Source organism: Apostichopus japonicus, chromosome 3, assembly GCF_037975245.1.
Source record: "Apostichopus japonicus isolate 1M-3 chromosome 3, ASM3797524v1, whole genome shotgun sequence".
Classification (NCBI taxonomy): Eukaryota; Metazoa; Echinodermata; class Holothuroidea; order Aspidochirotida; family Stichopodidae; genus Apostichopus; species Apostichopus japonicus.
In genome coordinates, this window is record NC_092563.1 from 2,954,533 (window position 1) to 2,980,000 (window position 25,468).

At 34.5% G+C, this 25,468-nt stretch overlaps 1 protein-coding gene across 1 annotated transcript in view; it reads left to right on the plus strand.

Annotated features, from left to right (window-relative positions):
• Positions 1-244: 244 nt before the first annotated feature.
• The window catches only part of LOC139960101 (calbindin-32-like), a 65,462-nt gene continuing 40,238 nt past the window's right edge, over positions 245-25,468 (plus strand). Inside the window, exons 1-2 of the mRNA XM_071958199.1 lie at positions 245-561; positions 4,958-5,025. Of these exons, the coding sequence (XP_071814300.1) occupies positions 489-561; positions 4,958-5,025 (141 nt within the window). The 5' untranslated portion in view covers positions 245-488. The remainder of the gene's footprint in view (positions 562-4,957; positions 5,026-25,468) is intronic.

Genomic DNA, 25,468 nt, shown 5'->3' on the forward strand with positions numbered 1-25,468 from the left:
CGAGAGAGAGAGTGAGGTGGAGAGAGAAAGAAAGAAGAAAAACAGACACACGGACATACACACGCTCGCTCTTAGAAAAACAGCAACGACTTGCTGGTTGCAATTTGCGCGAGCGAAGTATAATGGCGTTTCAATTGGAGGCACAATTAGATTCTGATTGGTCAATGTAAATATTGCACGATACGAGTGGGCGTGGTTTTATTGATGATGATTGCTTTCACAGCGATTCTTGCTTCAATATGCAATCTAGTTATATGCAGTCTGTGAAAGATACGTTGGAAATAAAGAAGTAAAAGAAGAGAAAAAAAAAAGCAAAACGGAAAAAGGGAGTTTAATAAAAAAGGGAGGCAAGACAGAGCAGAAATTTTCAGCGGTTATTACTACTGTGTTAGATATACAAGTAAACGGTTGTTATATCCGAATTATACGTCGTCTTAACCCTTTGTCGGTATCATTTCAGAGAAAAGGACTTTAGCTCATCGTCAAAAATGTCTTTCATTGGTGGAATAAAAGTGACAGCCGATGAATTTTATACTTGTTGGAGCAAGTATGACAAGGACGGTAAGTTCAAAATTTATCAAATGTTACTTGCTAAAAAAAAAGAGAACATTATATATATATATATATGTTTAAAAAAAATAAACGGCAATATTTACAAGCATGAAAGTTGATTGAACAAGAAACTAAATCAATTAATAGAACTAAAAGACCTGAAAACCCAAGGAGGCTTAGCACGATGTAGTCGATTGCAACGGGAAACAAAATATGGTTGAATATAAAAAAGTGATATCTCAGCAAAAATTTGCAATTGTGTCTAATATGACTGTTACCTTATTGAATGGTTTGGACACTGCAGTGGCAATTTTCACATTGCAGTTCAACATTGTGTTGTGACCATGGCATATAAGACCTGTTAAAAACGTATAGGGCAGGAATAAGTACATATTTGGATAGATAAGAGCGATTTGAACTTTCCTAGAATAAGTTTGTCAACCGACATTGACAGTCGTTGTTGTAGTATTGTCAATTTTTTTTTTTTTTTAATATGACTAATTGGTAGCATGAACATTGGTTAAAATTTTCGGTTCTCTCATTATTTATATTTTATGATAGTTTCCTTCTTGTTGTAAGGTGTCCATCAACTTACTTCTAGGGGGAGGGGGTAGGATAACTTTAAACAAATTTTAGTGACAAACGACTACAAAATTATAGGAGATTCAAAATTAAATCAAAGCAAAAACTTAAGAGCCAAGAAATGCGTAAAAATCGATTCTGAACGATTCGAAACGGACCTAATAATATTTAAGTGGAAGCTTTCAACTAGCATCTCGGACTGATCTACTATTTCGAAAATCACGCGCAGTCTAAAGGCTGCGATTAATTTAAACTTACGGCTATTAGGTTTGGATGTAAAAAACGTCAGTTTACATGTTTACCTAGACATATCACGGTATGACGAAACAGTAATACTAGTATTAGGGTTTATTCAGTATAAGTTATAGCTGTTATAATATAGGAGCTCATATTACACTGACTGCTGGGTGAGTCGCATTAATTGGCTACCTCGCATCAATGCAGGCTGACATTACCCTCGATGGCGAGGGAGATATAAGATAGTAGGGAAACGCCACGTCTATACACGCATGCGCATACTATGTCATTATACTGAGAATTTAGTCGAAACGCAATGTAGACTTAACCTTTATAGACTGAGCCTATAAGTGAATAGCGAATTATTACTGCGTATTCACTGTCTTGACAAACAATCATAAAGTTTTGCTTTGATTTTTTTTGTTGCTAAATCTTAATCGCGGGAAAGACAAGGGGGGTTTTTCATTAACATGAATGCAGATATTGATATACTCTGAACTTTTTTAATGTCATACAATTTTCAATCGTAATATAAATGTACCGTATATGGACTGCATGTATTCAAGTTTATATGTTTGCAAATATATATATATATAAATAAAGGCCTATATATATATATATATATATAGGCTTATATATATATATAGGCTTATATATATATATATATATACATATATATATATATATATATATTCCAACTCATTTCCCAACTCATTACGATTTTCATTTATATATATATATATATATATATATATATATATATATATATATATATATATATTATTGTTTATCAATCCATATGGGGGAGGTGTATGATTGTGGACCGTCTCCTGTTTAATAATAAGTTAACTTTTCTACATTGTGTATGATAAATTTGCTATCAATATTCATACTATAGCTCTTGGAAATAAGGAAATAACAGAAAAATAAAGTATTTTCGACAATGGCTGGATCTTGAAGTTATATCGTTTTGAAAGATTGTGTTAGACATCGTAGTCCACACTCCGTATGCGTCAAATTGTTCCAATATCAAATTTTGATTTTAATCCTTACAAAATACATTGTTATAATTGTGCTGTCAGCTTGACTTTTCAGTATGAATTTTACTCTTTCATATTACTTTGTAGCCTCTTTACTTTGAATTCCTAATCAAATTATCCAAAAATCTGTCGTATTATAGGCTAAATATTTCCTTCCGTAATACTTTGAATTATTGACGAAGAAACAACTACCGAAATGAAGCACATCTCTAAGGCATAGCTGCCATTAGTAAAATTTGCATAAAATATGTGTTCTTAGGACATGCATATTCATATCAGTGCCTCGACTGTAATGTCCACTATAAAATGAATTGCTATAACATGAATTGATGTTTTTATTGTAAGAGACGTGACAGGTTGCAAATATTGGCTGTGCCAGTTATGGCAGTAGCAAAGGTGAACATAATTATCCCCTCTTGCTAAAGAAAGGAACACATGATACACAGCCAAAAAATGAAATAAAAATTAAAGACGAATTAAGACATTTCTGAAATCATTTTAAAATTAGCATAAAGATATTTCGGAAAGCCTGATTTCGAGAGGTAGTATCGTATTTTTTTAAGACGTTTAGCAACAAGAATAAAAGACTTCGCCACGCACCCCAACCCCCCCCCCCCCTCCCGGCTCACCACCTCCCGCTGTCGATTTTAGGAGCGACAATTGATGGGATCTAAGATTATGAGTATTGATAATACCTGACAAATGTATCAGCAATGAAAGTAGAATCACAATTATTTAGATTTTGATGTACTAGCAGCCTTATTTTAAAGTTAAAGATGATTATGTATAAATGTCAGGTAGGCAAGGAAGATTCTATCAATACTCTTAATCTTAGATCCCGTCAATTGTCGCTCATAAAATCGGCAGTGGGAGGTGGTGAGCGGAGAGGGGCGTGGGGGTGGGGTGCGTGGCGAAATCTTTTATTCTTTTTGCTAAACGTCTTTTAAAAATAACGGTGCTACCTCTGTGTTTGCAAGTATCTTGGCGAAACGGCACACTGTATGTAACAGACACACTCATCTGCTTTAAGAATGTCTCCATCCATACCCACATCCCCCCTCCTCAGCCCCGTGAGTTAAACGACAGTTAATGCATGACGTCATAAGGTCACATAGTCACGTGGAAGCCGTGTAGCTGCACGTGTAGACATATTGCATTTCTCACTTTTACGTCATTAAGCAATTAAACAACAGATATATCACCTGTCATCTTTAATATCTCATGCCTGCACGATTGTTTAAATTCTATGTATTATATACTAAGGCAAACTAAAACCCCAAAGTCGCGTAATATCATGAAAAGTTTAAATTTTAACCAGGAAGTTTTAATAGCAATGGAACGTCATATTCATTTTAAGTTCATTGATTGATTTGGAAGTCTACTTGTAATTTTGATCAATTTTGATGTAGATGTTATAACTATCTCTACATAAATACCTCGGCTGGGAAACACATTTTACTTGCAAACAAAGGATGAGATATCAAATTAATTTTAAAGAAATGATTTGGTAAACAAAAACACCCTGCGAATCCCACACGAACATCCGGAATGATGAATACTTCGCAGTTCTGTTGATATATCTCATTTAGATGTTCATTAATGATTGAACGCCTCATGAAGATAATGTTCTATAAATGTCTTTCGCTTTATATTTCTTTTTCTACATGTCTTCATTTTCGTTGTACACAACAATGAATAATTACACCATGGAAAGTTGATAAATCACTTGTAGTAATTATTGAGAACATCACGTGATTTTGTTATACGTCGAGTGTTTTCCACATCTCATGAAATACATTCCTTCTATAGTGAAGGGGATCATTTAACAATCATTTATGACTAATGTTGTAAAAACAAATTTACATTTTCATTTAAAAAATAACATGAGGCTCATCAATGAAAGGGACTGAATTACTGAGTCTAACACACAAACCGCAAGGTGAGTTTCTCAGATGCATGGCACAAACTCATAAAAAAAGCAGAATTCCTATAGCTTCCAGTAAAATATGTTTACAATCATCATGCGTATAACTTACATATTACAGAAAGTCAAATGGTGTAGAATGTGATTGAATGGTGCTCTGTTTGGTGTCCATGATGTTACATAAAATATGTTAAACAATAGGTTAAATTGAACATATTGGTCCTGCATGTGTAACCAACGTCAACTTCAATGTAGCCATAAAGGAGCTTTCCATACATAATAACAAATTTAAACATAAGACAGCCTGAATATATATATATATATATATATATATATATATATATATATATATATATATATATATATATATATATATATATATATATATATATATATATATACACACGCATACATACATACATATTTCTAATCGACTGATATTGAATCATAACATTTTGACTTTTAATATCGTGACGCTGATTCTAAATTATATCAAGCTGATATTTTAACACACGGAGGCCAACTGATATATTTTCCCTAACATTTTGAAACAAGATGACGTTCCCTACATTATAGTACTAGTCTTGTAGAATTTTAACATCATATTCCTACTTTACTTCAGGAAATGGATTCATTGAAGCTGGAGAGCTGGATGCCCTACTGAAGGATATGGTAACACGATCCGGCAAGGTAAGCTAATTAGTGAGCTCTATATTTTGGTTTCATTACCATGTTAGTAATACAAAAAACTCTTAACGTTGTTTTCTTTCTGTTTTGTCGTTGTTTCTTGGTGACCCGTCCATTAAGGATCTGCTTACTAATAATCACAAATGACCCCCCCCCCCCCGCACCTTTCTTCCATAACACATAAGAGAAAACCTTTCCATCGTATTTGTGTGATCAAATCCTTACGTTTCTTAATCCCTTAATCTGAAAACCCAATTTGTCAAGATGGAGGGACACAGCCACTTACACTTCTGCATGGCAGTCAGTCCCCAACGAGCAAGTTAATGAGCTCAGAGAGCAGTTTTCTTGTAGCCCCGCCCCAAAAATTTGGCCAGACGTATGAAATTTCGCGAAACTGCTTGAAACCTACCCCTCTGGTTTAAGTGTTTGAATAATGCAAAAGAAGGCGTCGCTAGCCACCATGACGCGGTAAGTTGAATCTCACAACTTTTATTTTTCGTAATAAAACAGTAAAAATTTCTATTTTTGTCGTACTTTCTGATTAAATCTCTATTGAATTTGGCGCCTTTTTCATGGCTCCAAAAAGTGCCGTTAAATTTGCCTTGAACTTGACTTTTTTACAGGAGAACAATGCACATTTATGATTAGACTATGCTCTTTTCAATGATACCCAATTCGCGATTGGAAATGCCCTAGTCTTGTCAATAATCAACGTATAAACTAACGGCAAAACACAGCGTTATGTAATACAGATGTTAGGCCTTTGTATTGGCTTTGCGTGTACATGTAATGATGTGCATTGCTTTAGTTTGTAGAAAAACACCTATGTCAAACTAGTGTACATACTTCATACTTCATAGTTATTATATTACTATAGCCCTGAAATATAGGAGCAGAAAATGCTCATCTTCTTTCAACACAGTATGCAAACTCTGAATATGAAGTGTAGCCCAGGAAAATTACCTCACACTAACCACGGCAAAATACTACCCTTTTTCCATGGTAAACTGTGGTACAATGCCACAATTTGACCGGGATATTTTGGTCCTATAGATGCGGTTTACCACAGTTTTCCATAGTACCATACAACAACTTTACCGTGGTTTTTATCACTTTTTATTTCATCTTCATAATGGTTTAATCTCAAATTTACTCTATGTGGACTATGGCATTACCGTAGTTTTACCCTTATTAACCACAACTTTACCCTAATTGTACCATGGTTTTACCCTAATTGCACCACAGTTTTACCCTAAATTTACCAGAGTTGTATCCCAATTGCACAACAGTTTTCCCTACTTGTCTTAATTATAATCAGTACACCACAAATTACCTTAACTTTTACCCATTGGTGGATTGTATCATAATTAGCATAGTTGAAACATACAACAAAGCAACTCATACTGTATGTCATGATGTGGTATGTACATTATGGCATACTATTTTATATGCACCAGATATGGTCAATATGCTGCAGTCAAAACAAGCATGACAACAATATAAAGGTTAAACAGTTTTTAAAGAATATGGTATGTACCATATTTCTAAACAGTTCGAAAGTGGTTAATTCACGTTCGGAAAATACCGCCGAAATTACCTTTCCACTCTTTTTTTTGTGTCTTTTGTCAACAAATATTGGATTAAACACCTTTCTTTCCTCAAATTCAGTTATTACCAGACAAAGGCCTATAAATTGGTTAATGACTGAGAAATTGACCTTCGAAAATGATACGTTTTACCTAATTAAATATTAATGAGGAGTGACGTCAAGAAACCCCGTGCATATTCTACAAGAAAAAAAAGCACTTTTCGCACCGATGGGGACTGACTGATGGGGCTTTGTCGAAAATTCTTCAACATATAAAGTTTCACCATTTTGCATCTCAAAAAGTGTCTTCTATGATATCTCCCTCCCTCTAAAAATAGCGCCCTCTAACAATAGCGCCTTCCGTTCTGGTTCCAGTGTCAAGATGTACAAGTCACTGAATATCAGTAACTTGGACAAGACATGCAAATCTGTGGCGACGTTGCGTTTGATCTCGCCCGTTTCCTCAGGACCACAGTTGTCCTTGCATGATATACTTACTGTATGTATTGTGTACGGCTATATGACTGGTATCTAGTCACAAATCGCCCGGGAAGTTTTCAAGAAGCAATCTCTTATCATTGACACCGTTTTCACGCATATTGCGACTGAGACAGCATAAGTTCTGACATATTGATGAACTCTTTAAAGAGTTAACACCCGTGATTATGATCAATGCCCCCAATCCAAATTTTAGCACATCCACAGAGAATACAACTGATTTTATTCAATGCTATTGAAGTCTCTCGCCACATTCAGTTCCCGAGACGACGCGGAAAAGAAAAGGCCTAAGCTTACGATAATGTATGTATGCACACGTATCCTAGCCTAAACCGACCACAGAAGATTACTATAGACTAGGAAAGAACAGTTAAGTATAACATCTCAACAAGCTAAATACTATAGACGTTGAAAGCATACAATACAGCAAAAAGCGCTGAAGTTAAATGAAGTTGAAATTGATATTACACGCACACACATCAATATATATATATATATATATATATATATATATATATATATATATATATATATATATATATATATATATATATATATATATATACATATATATTTATATTTCGTAAAATACCTCTCACGAAGAAGACTGATAATAACCTTCAGTAAATATAAAATCACAAGACGAGCAGAATTAAAGCGAGCCTCTGAAATGGAACCTGTGATCCTCAAGGGAGCCTCGTGATGGCTCAACTGTAACCTTGCTGACTCTCTTATTACGCAAACGTATTCAGCTCTCGGATATTTGAAGTACTTGTCCTGACAACTTCAACGACCAAACGAGTGGTTCTTGTATGTCATGGACAATCGATTAATCATTTCTAGACTTCTAGACAATTTTACTTCAGTTATTAAATAAAAATTTAAAAAAAAAATTAAAAAATGCTGGTAGGTTTTCTTCAAATACGAGGAGCTTGAAGAAAGGTAATTGAACACATTGACTGCAGAATTCGGTATTATCCTGCTCAATATATTTCTTTTGTTGTAGTGTTTTTCTCTTACCCAGTGGAAAGACTCTAACATTGAATCCAGATTGCTAAGAGTTTGGTCTATATGGCTTTGAATTATATTTGACCAAAACTACCGAATGTTATTAAAAACAAAAATGTGAAATGTTTCGAAAATATGTGAAGTAAGTGAGACATAAGCTTTATCTCCTGGTGAAATTTGTATAGTTACATGCCTTTTGCTATAGAACACCGGTGATTTTTTAGGTAAACAATCAATCATATTAATAGATACATCTAAACAAATGTGTATGTTCATTTCAAGCTGACTACAAGTATTGACATACCAACAACAACAAAAATTAACGAAAGATGTCGCACGTCAAATAATTTCTAGTAGTGTCGATTTCTTTCAGACTTGTAATAATTCCCGTATTCGCACTCATTATCACTGAGATACCTGTACTCATAATCATATATTATATTTTTACTCTTTCTCGTGAATTATTACTCGTACACTTGGTACTCTGTAAATCTAGCACTGATACTGTTTATAGATAAAGGTAATCATATATTTGCATTTATTGGTAATTTATAGACGTCACGCCTACTTTTGGTAACAATTTGGAAATTCAAACAATTCACTCACGTAAAGATAAAATAGCATAACAGACACATCGAAAATTGTTAGATTTTCTTTGTTTTGTAACAAGCTGCGATAACTACAAGTAGGCCCCTATCATGTGACAGGTTGTACTTGATGTGACAGATTGTACTTGATGTGACAGGTTGCACGTGATGTGACAGGTTGCACGTCATGTTACAGGTTGTACGTCATGTGACAAGTTGTACGTGATGTGACCGGTTGCACGTCATGTTACAGGTTGTACGTGATGTGACAGGTTGGACGTGATGTGACAGATTGTATGTGATGTGACAGGTTGCACGTCATGTTACAGGTTGTACGTCATGTGACAAGTTGTACGTGATGTGACCGGTTGCACGTCATGTTACAGGTTGTACGTGATGTGACAGGTTGGACGTGATGTGACAGAATGTACGTTATGTGACAGGTGTACGTTATTGTGATAGGTTGCACGTCATGTGATAGGTTGTGCGTCATGTGACAGGTTGTATGTCATGTGACAGGTTAGGTAATCTCGATTTCGTGCTGACTTACAATGAGTCCACTCTCGTACCGGTATTCTAGCTGGTACCTGGACTTGTACTCATAGATTTGTACTCGCAGTCTGCGTATTCTGGAAATCTAGAACTGGTACTAAAGGACTCGTATTTGAAGATTTTTATTTGAAGATCATCATCATCATCATCATCATCATCATCATCATCATCATCATCATCATCATCATCATCATCATCATCATCATCATCATCATCATCATCATCATCATCATCATCATCATCATCATCATCATCATCATCATCATCATCATCATCATCATCATCATCATCATCATCATCATCATCATCATCATCATCATCATCATCATCATCATCATCATCATCATCATCATCATCATCATCATCATCATCATCATCATCATCATCATCATCATCATCATCATCATCATTATAATTATTATTTTGTTTCTTTTTCCAAGTCTGGACCTTTGAACCGTCTTAACTGGGTTTTGTTTTAAATTGTCTAAGCGATTGATAAGATATTGTTGACATACATTATAACACGAAAGCATTTAAAGATGAATGTTATTGGTAACTTATTACAAACCGAAAATCGTTAAAACACACACACACATATATTGGCAACATTTACGGTTACAGAATGATTACTGTGTTAATATGCTTATTTGCCTAATTTTGTAATGTCACACTCACAATCCTATAGCATATTTCTGAATTCTACGCTTGTAGGGTGGAAGGGTGTAAAATATCCCGCGTGTTGGAAATCGCCGTGAACATGTCTTCCGTATCCTAGTAAATGTCTTATGAAAAAATGAATACATACAGATCTATGGATATGCTCGTACATGAACAACGAGGTGACATATAACCCAAGGATATGGCAACTCTGTGTTATTGCTTTCAATTTCAATAACTATCTTCTTCCAGGACATTCAAGTAAAAATTATGCAATGCGGCTGTCTGGGGCGAAACTTTCATGTTTAAATATTTAGTCATTAAAGACCGTATATTGATAAGTAAATATTAAAGGTTATAATGATATGGTCAGTGAAAAGTAAAGGACTTATGGATACGTGTCAATAGAAGAGATATTATGTAATGAATTTATAGTCAGTAAAGGACATATAGTCTGTAAAGGACATATAGTCAGTAACGCCCATATGTCAATAAATGCTATATAATCAGTAAAGAGTATATATGGTTAGTAAAGGACACATAGTCAGTAAAGAACACATAGTCTGTAAAAGACATATATTCAGTAACGCCGATGTGTCAATACGTGTTATATAGTCAGTAAAGAGTATATATCGTCAGTAAAGGACATATAGTATGTAAAGAACATATAGTCTGCAGATGACGTATAGTAAGTAACGTCCATATATATATATATATATATATATATATATATATAGAGATATATAGGCCTATATATATATAGGCCTATATATATAGGCCTATATATAGGCTATATATATATATATATATATATCATTTAAATATTTGGATACAAGATGACAAAAACCGAAAAAGAAATCATTATATGTCATTGTATAACCACCCTGGTTTTGTTCGTAACCAATATGAGCAACCGAGTACGGTCTATTGGAAATGGATACCGGTAATAACTGATTTTAATGGATATAGATTATCTTTCATTATTTTATCCCGAAATTTTTCCCGTTAGTTATCTTTGTTAATTGAAATAAACCAAAAAAGTTAATATTTCACAGCTTGTTTTTTGTTTTGTTTGTTATAAACTACTTAATGAGCACAGCACCGACGTGAATTTTCGTGCTGAGCCTATTTCAACTGGTTTATATACGGGGAGATTTAGAAATTCGCAGTATACGCACAGCGTAATACGAAGAATCGAGTCATAAAATATTACAACTGTATATTGGAAACAGCCGATTACATTATTGGGTTCTATAGTTCAATTACGCGCTAGCTGTTGACTACATCTGTATGCAATATCATACCCGCGTAATTATATACAAAATCGTGTTGTCTGTCAAGGCTATACTGATTCAATTAAATACAACAAAGTAACGCAAAATAATACAATAAAATACAAAGGTTATAACAAACCATGCAATGCAATACATTATATTACAATGCTATGCAGTACCGTATATTAAAATCTAACGAAACACAATAGAGTAAGGCATCATAATACGATACGACAGAATGTTATAAAGTACAATGCAACCCTACATACAATGTAACACAAGATATTTTTAAAACAATGCAATGTAATGCATTGCATTACAATTCAATGCAGTTTACATGACATAGTAACGAAATACAATGGATATGATGCGATCCAGTGCAATACAATGCAATGTAATGAATACAATGCAATACAATACAATACAATACAATGTTTTACAATGTAATACAATACAATACAATGTTATACAATGCAATGTTATGCATTGCATTACAATTCAATGCAGTTTACATGACATAGTAACGAAATACAATGGATATGATGCGATCCAATGCAATGCAATATTATACAATACAATGCATTACAATACAATGTTAAACAATACAATACAAAGCAATGTAATGCAATACAATACAAAGCAATGTAATACAATACAATGCAATACAATACAATACAATACAACATAGACTAATACAATATAATACAATGCAATGCAATGTAATACAATGCAATGGCATATAATGCAATTCAGTGCAATAGAATACGTCTCCTGCTATAAAACTGATGAGCTGAAGAAAAACATTCATCTAAGAAGAGTACAATAGAAACAAAAGCATCAATGAGAGAGAAAACTAAAGAAAGAAAGAGAGAGAGAGAGGGGGGGGGGTAATGAAAAGAAGAAAGAATGAAACCAATAAGTAAAAGCAAACCAAAAATTGTTCAAGTGGTCTTATTCTTTTCAAATTTTGTTCTCTCCGGTTTACGCCACGTATATATCATCATTTCAATTTTCATTAGAAACGTTGCAACGAATCAAAGTGATTTCATCCTAGAACTCCAATTTTCTTTTTCATATATTTTTATATTTTATTATTTTATGTCTCTGTTCTAAGTTGACTACATATAGCTTATGAGCGATCCAATAAATTAGACAAGGTTTAGTCAAACGTTTTGACGTCATATGTTATGTCTGATAGCGGTTTACTGAAAGTTCGGTAATGCATTAGATAAGCTGTCGTGGATCGTTCATTAAGCATTAACAACGACTCTCGGAGACCTTTAGAATTCTCTAAGGGAAAAATCGAATGGAGTTTAGACAAACATTCAATGACTATATTACTGTTTGTGTGACCCCAAAAAACAAAAAAGAAGGAAAAATCCATAAGAACCCTATACTTCCTCGAAAGGTAATGTCTCAATTGGTTATGAAGATAAATCAGAGAAAAACATAGAATTTCTTCCTTTGCCTTGGAAAGAAAATAACAAAATGGACAAGGTAACCCCGTAGTTATTCGTATATGACGTCACTCAATGAGTTTAAAGGATAACATAACAGAGTCGCGGCCAGTCACTTTCTTTGAGGTCGAGTCGACTCACGGTAATTGTTTTTCTTCTGATTTGTGTCAAGTCAAGGACTCGAGTCATTGTACAGTCTCTGATGGGGCAAGTTGTCTCAAAATCTATTTCTAAGTCTCTTTTTATTTTGTACAAGACGGTCTCGTTATAATTCATAACAAGGAAGTCAATTAAAATATTACGGTGTTGAACAACATTTCTGGCTTCACAGTTTGTTACATTGCTGCGATACCATTTTTTTATTCGGAAATCTTAAACTTGTAAAAACAATGTTTTTTTTTGTGTTTATACACACATTATCAAATATCAAAATGCTTCTCAGATTTGTTTCTATGAATGTATCACTTTGATAAGACTTATAATCCTCATCAGATTCTTGAACTGCCTTAAGATTCGCTATTATATACAAGGCAACCTTCAGGATCACAACATAGGATTCTGCAGTCTCGGAACCCAACTTATCCTTAGGCCTATATCCACAATCGCAGCTCTATGGGCTGAAATAGGGATTTATAGGGTTGCTCTTTGGGTTTACGATAGTACAGGAAGTCTTTTGTTTTATCTTTCACTTTCTTTGCGCCCGAGGAAGGATCAGGAGGTCCAAAAATTGGTGTAAACTACTTCATGTTTCCCCTCTGTTATAGAATATTAAATCCTACAGATTATACTATAGGCGTTTACTTCGATAAACGAGGACTGACAATCTGCTGCCGCCTATTTTTCTGGCTTGAACAAGCTTAATGTTTATGCTTCTATCCCATAATAATTACTCAAATTTGTAGTCAACTTGACAGAATTAATCACGAAGTGACCCAGTATTTAAAAGAGCTTTTTCAATCATTTCTGTCGGTAACTGAGGAAACTCTTTGGAAAGTATTGCTTTCAATTCTTCTCTTGTTCCAACATCCTTGCTATATAATGTTTGATTCAGGCCGTCGCTCCAAAAGACTTTGTTTCCTCTCACCGAGACCAGACAATTGCCATTGTAGTGGGATGCCCAAACAGATCTGTTCAGATAAATCGACGGATCCTTGAAATAATCTTCGTCGTTCTTGAAGAAATACGAAATATCTACCAGTTTGGATACGTTAAGCGATGCACATTTGGACCATTGGCCAATATCAGTGCTACTCTGGCGGAGCCAGTCCAAATGACCGTCTGCAGTTCGTACGTACTTGTACTTGAAATCAGTGGCGTAGGAAGGTACTTTTGAGTGGGGGGGGGCTGAAAACTGATGGCCGGCCTGGGGGAGGGGTCTAAGGGGAGGGGTGTCCCCCTCCCCTTTGGACTTTTTTTGCATTTCCAGGTGGCCTCAGATGCAATTTGGTGCAATATAGCACACTTCAACACCCACTCCATTTTGTAAAGAATTTTGCATTTTCACCTGGCCTTAGATGCAATTTGGTGCTTCAAATGAGATTTTTTTCTCATTTGGAAATGAAAAAGGGGTTTTCTGACTTGCGGAGCGGGGGGGGGGGGGGCGGAACGATACTTCCGCCCCTCATATTTTTCACTAGGGGGGCTGGCGCCGCCCAGCCCCCCCCCGGTTCCTACGCCCTTGCTTTAAATACGAGAATGAATAAATCGGTGACTCTCTCTCAAAGTTCAACGGTATTGCCTTAAACGTTGGATGTATGTTAGACACCTCCGCGATGTGTTTGTTTCCTTTAACTCCCACGTCATGGACAACGATACAGACATGCCCTTCGAAGGCCCCCGAAACAGTTGCAGGGCAAAAGTCGGTTTTATATCCAAGCGCATCCAACAAACACTTGAAAAACGGTTGTATCACTTGGCAAGTCCCTCCGTAGGTTTTAAACATGTGTTGTTTAATCAGGGAGAAAGTTAACCTTTTACGATCTTTAAGAGGAACGCTTGTTCTATAGACGGTTTGAAACGGTATCTTTTGGTGCATGGCGTATATCAATGAGTTTAGGAAATCCAGCCTACTTTCTTGCAACTTTTTATCAAAATTACAAATCTTCAGAATATCTTCAACAAATTCAAAAGCTTCCTCCTTAGTCAGATGGTATGACTGACCCTCCTCCTGATCGTGATTGCGTCTGTCGTCAGACTTATTATGGGATGGCTTAACTGCAAAAGAAAAAAACAAGGCGAGGTCATAGTTAAGTTACATTAAGGTTTTAGCCAAAGGACTAAATGAATATTGCACTCCTTATACCCCGATCGATGCAAAGCTTAAATCAGTGGAAGAAATTGATTCATGTTTCTTCGTCACTTGGTGAGATCCAATCCTCCAACTTTGGACAGTTTGGCCTCTGTTGACCTCAACTAACCATTGACCTCTACTAAAAATACAATAAGTTCATGATTAATATAATGGATATTACATATCTACCGTACATGCAATCCATGAGATCGATCCACGCAACTTTTCGTGATGTAACATGGTCAAAGGGCTTCCACATTTTGACCTATGCTGACCTCAAATGACTTTTGACATCAACAGCAAAAATTGTTTCACTAAATATAGATTATCAGCATGAAAAATTTGACATTAATCAAAGGTTATTCTTCTTGCGGTATTATGTTTAAAAAATGTACATATTTTGACGTCCGCTCTCCAGCTAACCTTTGACTTTTAGCATAAAAAAGGATTTTTAAACTCAGTATGGGGTATTCATATGCATATCGGTTTAATATTTATCAAAAGTTCCCGTCTGTTACAAGGTTGTGGTTTTTCTGACCTCTGTTGACTGCAAACAAACTTTGACACCACCATAAACAATGGGCATCTTGATTTCAATATGGGGCACATGAAAACATGAACTTCTGACTTCTCAGTTCCATTAATTAAAGTTTCTCTTATTGAAATAGCATATATATATAAGCGACTCGTCACAAAAAAACCCAAACAAACATAATAATATAATTTAAGATGTGAAATTTGATTATGCTGTTATATTTCTACTCATCCGACTCTAAAGTCGACAAAACAGTATAATAAAATGCAAAAATTCCAACTCCACTTACCACTATCCATTTTGTAACTCTCTATTCGTCGGACAGAAATGAGCCTAATATATAGGCTAAGTTAGCTGAAAGCTGAACAGCCTGTATCGAAATGATAAGTTCTTTTTATAACCCTCAGATGCAATGATTCTGATTAAAGCAATGAGCTCTGGGTTATATTGTGTAGTTCATATGATGTACCATCCCTTTTCGGACTATATAGCCTATTTTCCGAATTAAGGCTGCATCGGCTTGATAACAAATATAAGTAATAATGAATATTAAAACCACAACGCGTAAACAATTCTTCCAATATGCTGGCAGAATCAGCCTAGAGTAAAAGTCGATTTAAAAAGTACAATGAAAAAAGAAGAAAGATTACCCAGTAGTAAAAGGTTAATAAAATGTAGTTAATTAATCAAAACAAAAACTAGCAAATAAGGTCAAAGGTAATCAAAGACCAGCATCAAGACATTTAAAGTTTCACTTAGATTCAAAGCGATAAACAGTTAAGATGATAAAAACCAGATTACACCCGAGCATACATACATACATATATGCACACATGCATATATACACACATATACACGCAATCCTGTCACGCCATATTTCGTTATTGAAGCATAGCGTGAGGTGACAAATTTTCACCTCGTTCCCTAATGAAATATTGATGACGAAATATATAATTCTTTGTATTTAATATTGCAGTAATGGCTTCTATGATTGATGCCCAATGCTGAAAGGTAATGTCTTCGTAGACATGGCGTTTCTTGTAGTAAAGAAATGGGATAATAGAGATCCACATCTGCAGATTATCTACTAGCCAAATGATCAACTGACTAATTATCCCTTTCTAAAGTACCCAACATATTACTCAAATCCCTCTATTCAATATTTGACGCATCTTTCTCTCCCGCAATCTGCAGCTTATATCCCTTATCTAAGCCCTCTTAAAGCCTTTGTTCTGTGTCAGATGTAGTGAAGAACAAGTTTATTATAATATATATATATATATATATATATATATATATATATATATATATATATATATATTTATTTATTTATTTATTTATTTATATAATTGAAATTGTAGTTAGTTGGATTATCCAGAAGAGTGAAAATATATATATATGGGCAATACGTATGACATTACTACTTACATCGATGTTAATAGTCTGCTGTCGTCCCATGACCCCCCCCCTCCCCACCACCACCACCTAAAAAACCTCTGTCTTTGAGCTGTAATTCTTATTAGTTTTTTGTGCAATAATTGTCAATAAATACCACAGATTTGTTATGAACCTCATGACGACGTTAAAAATTAACCGAAGTAATATTATTGTTGAAGGCAACCTGAGGTATCCGTAAGCCAAATTTTAAATGTTTTTTAAAGCACGTATACCGGTGAGTTTCATCTTCCGCCATAGAAGTATATATGTGCGCACGGGCGGAAATGTGAAAACACTTTTGTCGATCCATTTTCGTAAGTGCTACTCGAGAAACTGAATGTATTCATGAGGGGGAAATAATGTTGACGCCATTTTGTTTCAAACTGTAATTATTTATGAAAAGAAAGAGACGAGGTCTTAGCTCTCAAAGTTAATTGCGTAAAATTCAAATATACTTTGGGGCTATAGTAAGTTGAAGAAAAATATTTGACTTTCCTGCTTCAAATTGATTTATGAAACACTTTAAAGAGACAAAGCCCCCCCCCCCCCCACCCCGCCAAAAAAAAAATAAAAAAATAAAACTATACAGTCGACAGGATAAGTACATAGGACGTTTTAAGAAAAAATATTTTGGTCATTTTTTTTTCTAGACGCTGTTGATAGCAATAATGGACTGCCTGTTTAAATACTACAATATAATACATTATAGTACATCACGTTACCATGCACACCTAACAAACAACGTACCCTCGGAAAACATATATGCAATTATATGAATGCTAATGAAATTACATTATTTTCAACCGTCAAAGAGTTATCCCCACTTTCTGCACTTCGACTCTTCCTTTGTTAATATGAATACTTCATAACCTTTATGCTTCAGTCGCTTTAATTAAGGTGATATATCAACTGCAAAAATGGCAGGCTTCGTGTACTTGCGCCTTGTAGGTGCTTGAATGCACAAGTTGAGTTTGCATTATTGCGTGACATGTAGGTTTTCTTAACCATAACGGTAGAAAAGGGATCATTGCAGTATCGAGTGGATTTAGTGATAAGATCGTAAGTAAAGAAATAATTTCTTCTGTTAGGGATTGGGCGAACGAAATGGTGGGGGACAAACAATCGGTGTATATTAAAACTGAATATGTGGATTTATATATGGACATATTTTGTCGACAGTACAAACTATATATATATATATATATATATATATATATATATATATATATATATATATATATATATAATTTCCAACGCAATAAATGATTTTACATAATCACATTATGAATGATACATTTTCCTCATAGTTTTTATTTTTTTCTTTGTAACCATGTGAAAATTGTCCCCATTCGACTTTTTCTTCTTGTAGAAATCTGGCTTTCAAATTCACCAGTTTCATACCAAAAGCACCGTTTGTTCGAACGCATCCAGTTGGTGAATAGCGTAATGCGGGCAAATAGACAAAACTAGTGACTTGAAGTTAGCACTCCCATTTCCGCAGCAAATACACTCTCGCATAAACACGCACTGGAGATTGAATATTATATATAACGTACACATCGCGAACGTACGTATACAAACTACCATGCCCAGTTGATACGTACATAGCACTGCACATAGTACACTCAAACCACACTTCATAAACCGTTCTTCGAAATCGCTGAAAACAAATTCACGGATCAACTTTAGAGTAAAAGGAAGCTTGAAAAGTGGGTTTTGTCGCAATTTGCATTTGCCTAGATCACGTCACGTTCGCATCTGCTCAAAGTATATTTGAAATATCTATACTGAATGATTAAAAAATCGTTTCTCTGTCAAACGCAATATTAGCGTTCTCATACCTTGAAAATAATATTTGGATTTGCTTTTCGTTTTTTAAGGTAACTACCAGACAATTCTTTTAAACGACATGCAAGCACTATACATGGGTGCACGTGTCAGTAACAGGGAAAACTTGCACTTCTAAGCTTAAAACGAATAAACTAAGTACCATTCTAAGTACCATTTGGTACTTCATGATACTTCATTTTCAAACTCCAAAGCATCAAAAAGGAAATGACTTTTCTAGCCTTTAAATATTTGCCCCTTTTTTCCCTTTATTTACCATCTACCGTTGGCAGTGAGCCACGACGCAGGTAAATTAGTTTCGTGATTATCCAGAATTCGCATAAATATTTATAATAATATTTATGCATCAGTGACTAATGGGGCTGCCAAATGATAATCAGAATAATTTCGAAAGGAAGGTAAGAAACTTATGTGAAATATATCAATGTTTAAATTACCGTATGTATATATATATATATATATATATATATATATATATATATATATATATATATATATATATATATATATATATATATATATATATATATATATATATATATATATATATACATATATATATATATATTACCGTTTACGTTCGTGGAGATGACAGATGATTTTATATATACAATGATATCATAAGTACATGAAATTAAAAAGTAGTGTGATCACATTAATTTATTGAATTATTAAACCCAAAATATTTCTCACTAAGTGCAGTCTTTAAATTGATCATTTTAAATGAGTTATCAAAGGGCTGTTTTGGTATAGCGCTGTGAAATTATTCCAAAAAACAGCTGTACAACTATCAAACATAAGCCATCATGATTTCGGCTTCTGCCGTAGTCACATGCTATGCGTCGTATGAAAAAGCTACGTTCCAGGTTCTCGGAACCTGTCCGTTTCCGACAATAATTATCAGAAAACGACGCTTGCAGTTGTCAGTTAGAAACGTGTCAGGTCAAAGGTCAAGCAGCGAACAATTGCGCGACTGAAATTTGTCACAGTACCATCTTGGTTGTTATCATGTTTTCAGCTGTTTGCTTTTCCAACATGTCCTTTTTCTAACATCCTTTCATAAATTTATACAAAAATGAATTTTTGCACTCTATCTTAACATATACAACCCCGAAACACAGTATATAAAAAATACTCCATGTATCCTCTTTCATAGTACATAAAATAACTTAATTTTATCCCCCCTTGTTTTTCTCTTTGTCTTTTATTCTTTCTCTCTATCTGAAAGCATATGAAGCTCAATAATCATGGTCATATATGTTCACCTTTTACGAAATGCGACAAAAATTTGGGCAGAATGCTAACTTTTCTGTATATAGTCGATAATGAAAACAGACTTTTCTCCAAGGAAATGTTATTTGAAAATTGATGAAGAAAAGGGCACAAGGGGATTTTGCGCATGAAAATCCTTGATTAAGACTGTAAATCAATAGGAAAATTTCGAAGGCCTTCCTAGGACGACATATTATTAATACGCGTTTTCAATCGTATTATATACACAGTTAACTATAAACGTATATATACGGTATAAGCAACAGAAGCGAATACAGTGAACGAGATGAATACACAAAGTACAATAAAGAATTGAAAAGGGAATTGCCGCCGCGATGAATGTAATCATGAAGCTTAAAGGGGCCTATGTCATATGACATTAAATGTAACTATAAAGGTATACTAACATATATCAAAGAACAAAGTCTAAAGCACTTACCTTTAAAAGTGAGTTTGTGAAGTTTTGATAGCCTGGTTGAATCATGATACTTTGTATATGTAATCTCAATGATATCACAATATTATACTTAATTGAGTAATTCAGCACTCACTGTTGCCATCAAGCGATGATCATTTTACTTTTATGTACCCTTTTTTTATAGTTCATTTAACAGCATGTAATAGGAAAGCAACGTTTGAAAGATCCATATAGATGTCATTCAGAAAGTATATATAGGCTAGCAACAAGTCGAAATTACCGAAACAGTACACACAGTGATAGTATGGACTAAATAAATGACGTTATGCTTGACAGGCCTATAGGCCTATAAATAATGTACTAAGAAACTATACACATTGCGTAAAGACACTCAAATCTGATTAAATTGTCAAATATAATCTGCAGTGTTTTCTAGAGCAGTTTTTATTTGGGGTGTTCGGTCTTCAAATGTTCCATTTTCCTACTTCGTCTTGTCTTGTCGTATTTGCGACTTTTCTGGTCTTATCCGGGTCTGCTCTTGTCCTTTTATATGTTGGTATGGTCTTATACCATTCTGGCGTGGCTTATGTCTTTTCTAGTCAGGTCTTAACTTATTTTGCGTTATGTAGCTGGTGTCGTCCTGTCTTATCTTTTCCTATACTTTATCTATAATATGATCCTGTCTTGTCCAATACTTTATCTGTAATATGATCCAGTCTTGTCCTATATTGTATCTATAATATGATCCTGCATTGTCCTATACTTTATCTGTAATATGATCCTGTATTTTCCTATACTTACTTTATCTGTAATATGATCCTGTCTTGTCCAATACTTTATCTGTAATATGATCCTGTCTTGTCCTATAGTTTACCTGTAATATGATCATGTTTTGTCCTATACTTTACCTTTAATATGATCCTGTCCTGTCCAATACTTTATCTATAATATGATCCTGTCTTGTCCTATACTTTATCTGTAATATGATCCTGTCTTGTCCTATACTTTTTCTATAATATGATCCTGTCTTGTCCTATACTTTTTCTATAATATGATCATGTTTTGTCCTATACTTTACCTTTAATATGATCCTGTCCTGTCCAATACTTTATCTATAATATGATCCTGTCTTGTCCAATACTTTATCTATAATATGATCCTGTCTTTTGTCCTATACTTTTTCTATAATATGATCCTGTCTTGTCCTATACTTTTTCTATAATATGATCCTGTCTTGTCCTGTACTTTATCTGTAATATGATCATGTTTTGTCCTATACTTTACCTTTAATATGATCCTGTCCTGTCCAATACTTTATCTATAATATGATCCTGTCTTGTCCAATACTTTATCTATAATATGATCCTGTCTTGTCCTATACTTTATCTATAATATGATCCTGTCTTGTCCTGTACTTTATCTGTAATATGATCCTGTCCTGTCCAATACTTTATCTATAATATGATCCTGTCTTGTCCAATACTTTATCTATAATATGATCCTGTCTTGTCCTATACTTTATCTATAATATGATCCTGTCTTGTCCTATACTTTATCTATAATATGATAATTTCTTGTGTCCTACACTTTATCTATAATATGATCCTGTCTTGTCCAATACTTTATCTATAATATGATCCTGTCTTGTCCTATACTTTATCTATAATATGATCCTGTCTTGTCCTATACTTTATCTATAATATGATAATTTCTTGTGTCCTACACTTTATCTATAATATGATCCTGTCTTGTCCTGTACTTTATCTGTAATATGATCATGTTTTGTCCTATACTTTATCTATAATATGATAATTTCTTGTGTCCTACACTTTATCTATAATATGATCCTGTCTTGTCCAATACTTTATCTATAATATGATCCTGTCTTGTCCTATACTTTATCTGTAATATGATCCTGTCCTGTCCAATACTTTATCTATAATATGATCCTGTCTTGTCCAATACTTTATCTATAATATGATCCTGTCTTGTCCTATACTTTATCTATAATATGATCCTGTCTTGTCCTATACTTTATCTATAATATGATAATTTCTTGTGTCCTACACTTTATCTATAATATGATCCTGTCTTGTCCTATACTCTTCCTGTTCTGCATTGCCTTGTCCTATCTAGTCTTTTCTTGTCTGATTGGATCTGACCTCGTCCTTGTCTGGTCTTATCTATAGTCTGGTCTTATTTTATATAGCCATGTCCTGTGTTGCCTTATCTGTTCTTGCCTATTCTGGTCCGGTCTTACCTTGTGTTTTTCATGTATTTTCCTTTGTATAAGTCTTCTTTAAATAAAACAATAAAATGACACTCAAGTGATAATTCAATGACTAGATCCGACTTAATCAAATGTTGTCTTTATTTTTTTTTGTTCTTTTTCTTTTTGCCTCTTTTTTCTTGTTTAGTAAATTTTATGATCATTTTGAAGACAAATTGTCGCAAACTTTAATGAGTCGAATAAAACAAAAGAGAGAAAAGAACGAAATGAGATTGCACTCTATAAGTATATAAGCATATTATTTGATAAGAAGAGAATTTCAGGGAAGCCATTCAGAAACACTTATTGTCCTGTCGGTTTTACTGAAACAAAGAACCAAAGAAGTTGATTACCTCGTTTCCGTCTTCATTTTAATTTTTAGGGCAATTCGTTTCTTTTCCTCCATTCTCTCCTACTCCATGCAAATTTAATGTACTTCTCGAATACGTCAAAGCCATTATTAAAATCATCTTACTTGACTATTTTAAAGAGATCCACTCATTGTACACGTGGAGAGTTTTCAAGAGTTTTTTTTTATTATTATTATTTGCTTTGCCATCGTAATGGAAGTCTTATAAGTACATCGATAAGGGTATTATTAGTCACTGGTTGATGGATAGGTCTGCTATCTTCGACATGAATTTTTTTTTTTCATCTTTAATTAAAGAAACGGGCAGACAAAAGCGTATTAACTTTAATGTATCTCATTGCATGTAGGCTATGTGCTATTCGCATCTTCGATGTAGAGTTGCTTTGATGGTATATAATGAAAGTATTGTAAGTTTGGTAGGACTGCATGTATAGAGATAATTAACAAATAAGGTAGCTATTGCTGTATTCTCTGATACAAGTGAAAGAGACACGCTCACATTGGAAGCTGTGAATAGACGGTTTGATGTGTACGTGTTTGTTTGCGCATGCGCATCAGAAAAGACTACCTGTGTTCAATCTTGAGACAAACGGTTGTGTTTGCAGGATTTACAGCCCTTACAAACGCTATGAAAAATCTTTGAATAACAAAAGAATATAAATATATGTTTGTCCATTGTTTCATATATACATACTAGAGACGAAGGGCATTGATAAGCTCTTGCACAGTCTGTTGTGTCATGTACACGCAGAAATTGCAAGCAAGAAAATACTATACTTTGCCTGCTGTGTCCTGCACTCAGCAATTGATAATGTAATAAAAATCACTTTGCCGGTAATACAACGCTTGATTCGCCTCCGTTTCGCTACGTACGTGTCAACTTCGGACAGTAATCTGCTGAACAAAGTTATATTGAATGTTAACACAACCTAGTAATCTAGACCATATCAAGTCTTCGGTGGCCATTATAGACACTTCTACCCCTGCTGAGTACCATACACATTATTCGCCTCTGTCTCGCGACGTACATGTCATCTGAACTCTTATATTGAATGTTAACACTGTAGAGCATTATACTAAAATATATCATATGTCCCCGGTGGCCATTATACACGGGAGGAAGTAACATACTAAGAGGCACATAAGCTTCATTCATGCTGTGGACTATAAAAGTGTACACATATCGCATTGTATGTAATACCGGTACAGCACTATAGATGCTTCGATGTCTCGGGACGTATGTATCTACTGTGGGCGTTATCATCACCACGGAACAAACTAACATACTATATATATCAAGTCTTCACTGAACGGGAAATAACAAGCGAAAATAATTTAGTTGGAATAGGTCAATTTTTGCACACAAAATCTCATACAACTAAAGTCAATACTAAAATATTATTAAAATGTCAACAGGCATTGTATATACGCCTACATAATGACTCTATATAGATTGCTAAAAGTTCGCTATGAGCAAATTTTCCGATATAAAACGCAATTATGCAGGTACCACACGGCAAGTCGTTCGAGTTTGACACGTTTTATTATCCCGTTTGGCAAAGCTTTGAAGCAATCATATTAAAAATTGTCGCACCTGGATCTCCAAGGGGTGAAATAATTATGAGATTTCTAAGGTTCACTGGGAAAAGTTCATTACTGCCTGTGCTATGCTCAGTGGCGTAAGTGGGATATTTGGCCGATGGGCGGATCCTTATTTTGTCAACCCGTGCAGGGGTTGCCGTCCTGGGAAGGGGGGGGGGCTCGAAAGGGAGGGAGTGTCCACCCTCCCCTTTGAGAAAGTTTATGTAAGGTGTCCTAGATTCAAAATCTTTGGCAAAGCTTTGAACTGATAATGTGTTTTGGAATTATCATTCTTATTTCTTTATTTTTCCATGGGGGGGGGGCTGTGGCTTGTCGCCCCCCTGACTGGTACTCGAGTCGTCTCCCCCGCGCCTCCAGTTAAGTACAGTTAAAAACGGGAGTCTTCTTAAGCGAAAGTCACTCAAGTCGATAGCTGTGAAAAGAAGAACAATTTGAGGAGAGGGGGGGGGGCGGGACAAATAAGTTATCTCTGTATTACGAGCAACGTTCATATTAATATTTCATTTTCTCTCTCTTTAAATTATTTTTCATGCTTTTTTGCCTTATTATATTATTTTAAAGAACAACGCTTTAAAATTGTCCAAAAACTGACTGATATAAAAGTGTGAGCGAATGGAGGCGGGCGAGGGGGGGGGGGGGTGGTAGGTGATGAGAGGTGCTAGTGTTTAATAGTTTCATATAGGCCTACAGTAAACATGTTTTGTCAGTTTGAACGCATCAAATTGGTAAATTGAGCAAAGTATGATATTTTGAGTTGATGCAGGAGAGTTTGACATTTTCGTAT